Genomic DNA, 6,837 nt, shown 5'->3' on the forward strand with positions numbered 1-6,837 from the left:
CCTTATCTCCACCCCGCCCCTCCTGCAGTCGCCCGCTGCATTAGGGTGTCGCGACCTACAGTGAGAGAGAGAGAGCCTCATTTGGGTAACCGGATGTGGACCGGATACGAATGGAGCGTTGTTAGTCCGCGTCGTCGTCGCCGTCGTCTCGGCGTCCAAGTACTCGGTTTTATCCGGTTCTCGGGCTCCTCGTTTTGGGGCAACAGTTATCGCGTCCAGCCGTCGTCATTGGTCGTCGGTGACGTGATAACAAGCAGTCGTGGCGGGGCGTGGCGGAGTTGGGTGGAGTTGGTCGAGGTAGGGTTGCTCTCGGGGTGGCAGCGGTGGCGTTCGCAAGAGGAACTTCACTCCAAAATAATTTAGTGCACACACACACAAAAAAAAAATACTCAGAAAAATATTCAGAAGGTTCAAGAAAAAACAGAAAAATCGTGGTAGAACCCCTCGGGCGTCCGTCTGTGACACGAGCCACCGGCGTTACTCAACGATATCAGGCATGAGAGACCCGACAACTTTTACGACCTGGACCCGGTGGACCTGCTCCCTGTAGTCACCGCGACGGTAATTAAGTCACCCCCCACCCACCCTCCTTTCCGTTTGCTTCATTTTATTTTCATGTCAGCACCGCCAAACCAAATAGGCTCAGCCGGGCCACTTTACAACTGATATCACAATCCAGATCACACGTCGTACGGGTTGAGCAGGCTTCCAGAAATAACGCACAATGGGGTGTTTTCATTTTCCCAGTCTTTATCATCACTAAACTTCACATACTTTTCGTTTTAAAATTATTTTACATAAATTTTCTTTAAGTGTAAGCGTGGTTGTACATGATTAAAGTAACATACATTATGAAATAATAAAAACACAACAATTATCACTACAACAATAGTTCATGAGGGTATCTCAAAAATAGAATTGAAGAAATGCAGAGAATGCCATAGTTAAAATAATACTTTTATCGGAACTGTATGGTTGAAATACGAAGTCCTAGACAGTCTTTGCCTACTTCAGCAACAGTGCAGACTGTGCATACAGTGCCCTTGTACTGTGGCATATAACTAGTGCCACACAGTGGACATTTCTCTTCTGGTTTCCCACGGTAGATTGGCTTGTAGGTGACTCCACATAATGAGAAAGGATTGTGCTCGTCATATGTTAACTTATGCTCATCAACAGGATTCATATCACATGCCTGTAAGGGAAAGAACAAAAGGAATTTTAGATTAATGTTTAGTTGAAAATTTTAGTCTCCAACCAAAGTAGTTTCCAAAAGATAAAATAAAAAATTGCTAACCTGTAAGAATTTCTTTGCTTGTTGGCATAACTCTGGACTTGGCCCCAGCTCAAGCAACCTTCGCGCAAAGGAACCAGCAGTTTTGAAATTTTTCAATTTAAAGAACAGCTTGAGAGCTGTGCGGAGGGTAAGAATTTGATGGACAGGCTGGAGATTGCAGTGAGTGAAATAGGCTGCCATCTCACAATTTCTTTTGTTTTCTTCTAGAGTGTTTTTAGGGAGATCTTTACGAAGAAGTTCCATCATTAAGCCTGAAATATATTCTCTGCATATCTGAAGGAGCGCCTGGGCTTGGACAATGTCTGGCTTAGTGTCAACAACTAAAAGAGGAATGCTTAGAAGAAGAGCTCTGAATTTTTCTACTGCTTCAATAAATTTGCCACCTGTTGTCAATTGATAGCAAACCTGTAAAATAGAAACCACAATAAGCATCAATTTAAAATATATTGATAAAAATACAGTGCTATGTTATTACTCAATTGCTTACTTGTAATCTCTGAACAAGATCATTTAGTTTTAGTCCAACAGCAGGTAAGCCCCCCTTGGGCCCTGAATCGCCCCAACTCCTTTGGAGGTGACGGTAGATAGAACCAGTCATGGGGAAAGCAGGATAGGAAGCTCTTGCTCGGCTGAAAGTGCTCATGAAAACACTTTCGTATGCGTTGAAGTTTACAACACCAACCTGTAATTTGACAAGTTTTTATAACTCCTCTGTTTATGTTGCCTTTGAACAAATACAGGTGACTGGCATCTTCTATGTACCTGATCATGTAATAATCTAAATGCAGATTCAAATGAACCAGCAAGAATATGGTCCACAGCCAATTGGGAATTGTTGACCCAGAGTTGACCCTGAGATGATCCTTTTGTTGGAGCAACAAAATACCCTTCCTCGGCTGCAGCGGGTAAGGTTTCTTCCAGCTCAGGAGGCAGCTCCAAATCATCATCACCCTCATCCCAACCAGTACCTGGAAAATGAATTAAAAAGACAATTTACACATGATTCTGAGAACCATAAAATTGAGACTAGATTATTGGATCATTAACTTACCACCCTCTCCACCTTCAACAGCACCTTCTTCACCATCACCCTCCTCACCGACCTCTGGATCAGTGTCCCAACCCTCAGCCTCAACATCACCTTCCACTGGAACGGCAGCCAAAGCAGCACTGGCAGCATTTGTGGTACGGTTGCCCATGGCTCCCTCAAAGAAGCCCTTGGTGACTGTAAGCAAAGGCCAGTTGGATTCTGCTTGTAATATAGGTGCGGGAGGACGAATCAGCATGGCATCAGGATTCAGCTCTGGCAGTTTCTTTCCAGCTGACAACAGCTGTTCTTTCATTTGTTCTGCTTCTTCTTCTAATCCATGAGTAGCAGCAGTGAGATAGGCAAGAGAAGGCTGTGTTGGCTAGAAACATAAATATAAATTTGAGTGTGTGAGCACATGCTTTACACTTTACACACAATTTACATCATTGTTTTTTATTTATTTATTTACACAATCTAATGACACATACCTTTAAAACCTTCACCCGCTCAGCAATGTCTCCCAGGTACAGGGCACCTTGGTACTGACCCATACAGTCTTTACGGATTTCAGCAATCTTAGTCATTTTGCGCAGTTTCTCCAAGTTGCCAGTGATGAGGTACAAAAATGCAAGCTTGTCGAAGTTCTTAGTTCTTTGGTAACACATCTCAACGACCTGGTGATTTCCTTGAAGAAGAGCTGCTTCGCCCAAACACTCCCAGCAGTGCTTGTCATCAAGAGCACGAGCTGACTCTACAGCAACCTCAATATTTCCACATTCCAGAGCAAGACCAAACCGAGTCATTTCATCCTTGACAAAGTGAAGAGCCACCTCTGGATATCCTTTTTGCTGCAGGTAGGCAATAATAGACTGTCCAACCAACCTTGCATTGCGAACCATATGTAGAACCTGGGACATAAAAATTTGCTTTAAAAGGATGATTGAAATCAGAGATAGCACAAAATAGATAGATAAAGATAATTTACTTACCTCATCATAGTTACGGTTTATCAGGGCCAACTTAAATTTGAACTCGGTGGGATCAATATTCATGACTCTGGGTCTACATTCACGATCAAGGTTGAACACTTGATTTCCTTTGACTTGGGTGATGTAGATAGGCATGTCCAAAGTACGAATAATACCATGATCACTGAAATAAGAAATAAAATTGATTAGCACCTTATTCTAAAAGAAAACAGGGAGGTGAATATGAGATTAATATAAGATAGTTTCACTTACCCGTTGGATAAAGCATATTTGATGTGGTTACTTGTGGTGTAGATGAAAATGCCATCATCAGTCCATGCTCCAGACTTGACTCTGGTGTTTTCATGAATTGAGCACTTGGTCTCCAACCGGCGAGTGCAAATTAGAACAGTATGTTTGGCTAGCAGAGCTACCAAAGACATATCAGCAGACCAAACAACATAGCGACACTTGCTTATTTTCACCTGAGACAAAGTTCTGCAAGAAAAAGAGAAATATTTTTTTAGAGGTAAAAATAGAGGCACAAAAAATTAATATTATAGATAGAGTAAAAGATAGGAACCTTTTCTGTTGCACATCAAACAATGTTATGGCATCTGGGTCTCTGAGAAGGAGCATACCAGTACCAGCATAGAAAATCTCATCACAGGCTGGTGTTTGAACCTTCTTGGTAACTTCATTCTTCAAATTCTTAATCACAAGCTAAAAATAAAAAATAAAAAATGACATAAATAAGATAAATAAAGCAGCACATGAATTTTTGACAAATTAAAAATAGACGAGATCAGATTGTAACATACTGCATGAGTGCGGTCCAGAACAGCAAAACGATTTCTTGCAACCCAAATGGCAGTGATGCCAGATGCTCTCTTGCTGTCAGGTGCCTCTGGATTTTGGCTGTCGGTTTCTTTGGGAATGACATACAGGTCATAAGTGGATGTCTCCACATTACTGGTGCGGGTGCACAACAAAACTGCATTCTCAGCAGGATTGTACGACATGCTATAGACTGGTGTGCGTCCACCTCCTCTTAGTTGCATTAGAGTTATGTCCTTTGATGCTGTTAGGTCCAGCCGCCGAAGGAAGCGATCTTTCACATAATAGAGGAAGTTTCCATGAACAGCATACGCTGGGCGTTCACGTTCAAGCTGGACATTGAAATGGGAAAAATTAAAGTTGAGTTGCTGGTACCAATTACAAAAACACAACATCTAAATATAGATAAAACAATAAAGTACCTTGAAGATTATCATTCCTGAATCATGACCAGCAGCAAAGAGGTTGAGTGTTGGGTGAGCAGCTAGTACCCAGAAACGTTCATGCTCTCGGCGGAATGTATGAAGACAAGAGCGCTTTGTTGCATCCCATACTCTGATACTTTTGTCTTCAGAATTGGAGAGAATGAGTTCTTGACGCGGATGGAAAAGTACACATGACACATTGTTGTAGTGTCCACGACAAGTGTCCACCTGCCAAGCCTACAAGAAGAAATTTGTTTTATGTAAAGGCTATAAAAAAGGGGGGAGATAATTAAATGTTCCAAAGCATGCGGAATTATTCACCTTGGATTCATTCATTCTCCACATCTTAATCAAGCGATCATCAGCGCCAGACACAATGAGAGGGAGAGTTGGGTGGAAGGCAGCCCAGTTCACTCCGCGATCGTGTCCCTCAAGCACATGCTTCACCACAGCATCAGCTTGGCCGAACAAATCGGTGGCATTTGGATTTCTGAGGTGCTCCTCAAGACCTCCAGGACCAGGAGCAACATTTTTCTTGCGAAGGCCTAGTAATCAATAACGAAATATGCATAAATGACAAGATTCCTAAGTTTCAATGACGATGATGAAACATAATAAATTATATCAACTGTTATGACAAAGAATGGCCATTTCTTGATCACTACATTTTAAATTAACATAAGTTACAACAATAAATAAACAATCATGCTTCTTTGAAGATATGTACAACTTGATACCTTTTCACATGGAAAATTCATCTGTTCAACATAACATCCACACATGCAATAGATGTTAAGGAACTTGAAATGGCCATTTAAATGCTTGAAAGCACACATCACCAATTTTAAAAATATGTTCCGTAGGATTTGCAAAACATACCAACATGCCAGCAGTTTATGAAATAAAATGTACACAGAAAATACCAGTAAACTGTATATCCAATCCACACACTGGTGACCAAACCTTCAGATAAAACAAAGAAAATGTGGCCCCAAATGTCAAGAGGCAGCCAAACCAATGCACATTGGACCAAGACAATTTTTTCTTCCAGGATTATAGTATCAGAAAAGACAAAAGGAGATATAAACATAGAGAGGTATAGCTTGATTGTACGGCAATGACATCAGATTTCAATTGTATATTTGAACAATGAAAAATTGAAATAAAAACAAGTTTATATTTAAGATACAAAAAAACAAAACAAAATCAATAAAGAATTATTTACATACAGTAAAGAAGTAGACATATTAGTATAAAGCGGAGCAATCCAGTTTTTGTGACACACAGCTAAGAAAAGGTCAATTCAAACCGAAAGCAAATCCCGAATGGAACCCTCACCCTGACCACTGGCATGTTGCTATATTTACCTTGACTGTTGCACTGGCTGGCAATACCTGAGATATCCCAGACACGGACTGTCTGATCCAATGAGGCGGACACAACAAGATCTTCAGATGGGTGAAATTGCGCACACATTACATAGTGGGCATGACCAGTCAGGACACAAATACATGTCCGGCTCTGCCAGTTCCAAATCCTGATGGTCTGGTCATCTGAGGCGCTGAGAATCCATGGGTACTCATGATGGAAAACTGTCGTCCGGATGTAGTCCAAGTGGCCCAGCAACGTGAAAATACAGCGTTTTTGTTTGTAGTTCCAAACCTGTTAAACATTAGAATGGTATGAATAAAAGGTGTTTCAGTTGACACAACTGATGCTTTTCCTTAAACACTCACAAACATTTTTCCTAAGGGCGAAAAAATCATACTTTAAAAACAGACATTTTTATGCTTTGGGTCAAGGAGTAAATTTTTTATTTTCCTCTTTCAAAAAAATTTCTTGCCATTTTTTACGTGAGTGACCCACCAAAAAACAAAAACGAAAAAACAAAAACAAAAAAAAACTCACCTTGATTTTGTAGTCGTCTCCTCCGGACACGAAGAGGGGCTGCTGCGAGTGGAAGCAGATGCCCCGGACCGGGCCGTCGTGCTCGTCGAACTTCTCCAGCAGCGTGCACATGCGGTAGTCCCACAGCTGGATGACGCCATTGTGCAAACTGAAAACAGACAAACCGCCGGATTAACAATCACACTCGGATCCTGGATGATACTAGTGGTGCGTTTAATCGGTCTAAGAGCAACCCAACCGTCGGGACTACGGATTCAAATTTTCCCAAAATAAGTTCCAGAAAAAAATGTTCAAAACATTGTTTGTTGTTCAAAACATTTCTTGTTGTATTTTTTTTTCTGAGGAGCTAAGATCTAATCAAATTTTCTATTT

The 6,837-nt window shown here is 41.2% G+C and overlaps 1 protein-coding gene across 2 annotated transcripts in view; it reads right to left on the minus strand.

Moving 5' to 3' along the window:
• Nucleotides 1-730: 730 nt before the first annotated feature.
• LOC113212400 (coatomer subunit alpha) overlaps nt 731-6,837 on the minus strand; it is a 15,535-nt gene continuing 9,428 nt past the window's right edge. The window contains exons 2-15 of one of the 2 annotated variants that reach the window (XM_026431081.2): nt 6,466-6,613; nt 5,952-6,219; nt 4,879-5,102; nt 4,555-4,794; nt 4,117-4,464; nt 3,879-4,018; nt 3,569-3,793; nt 3,317-3,479; nt 2,816-3,235; nt 2,349-2,706; nt 2,060-2,265; nt 1,785-1,979; nt 1,298-1,702; nt 731-1,195 (exon numbers count right to left, since the gene is read on the minus strand). In XM_026431081.2, the coding sequence (XP_026286866.1) occupies nt 959-1,195; nt 1,298-1,702; nt 1,785-1,979; nt 2,060-2,265; nt 2,349-2,706; nt 2,816-3,235; nt 3,317-3,479; nt 3,569-3,793; nt 3,879-4,018; nt 4,117-4,464; nt 4,555-4,794; nt 4,879-5,102; nt 5,952-6,219; nt 6,466-6,613 (3,577 nt within the window). In that variant the 3' untranslated portion in view covers nt 731-958. Of the gene's footprint in view, nt 1,196-1,297; nt 1,703-1,784; nt 1,980-2,059; nt 2,266-2,348; nt 2,707-2,815; nt 3,236-3,316; nt 3,480-3,568; nt 3,794-3,878; nt 4,019-4,116; nt 4,465-4,554; nt 4,795-4,878; nt 5,103-5,924; nt 6,220-6,465; nt 6,614-6,837 lie in introns of both variants that reach the window. The other variant, XM_026431080.2, reaches the window with a different exon arrangement.

The sequence above is a fragment of the Frankliniella occidentalis genome, unplaced genomic scaffold (genome assembly GCF_000697945.3).
Source record: "Frankliniella occidentalis isolate FOCC.00 unplaced genomic scaffold, Focc_3.1 Scaffold89, whole genome shotgun sequence".
NCBI classification, from domain to species: Eukaryota; Metazoa; Arthropoda; class Insecta; order Thysanoptera; family Thripidae; genus Frankliniella; species Frankliniella occidentalis.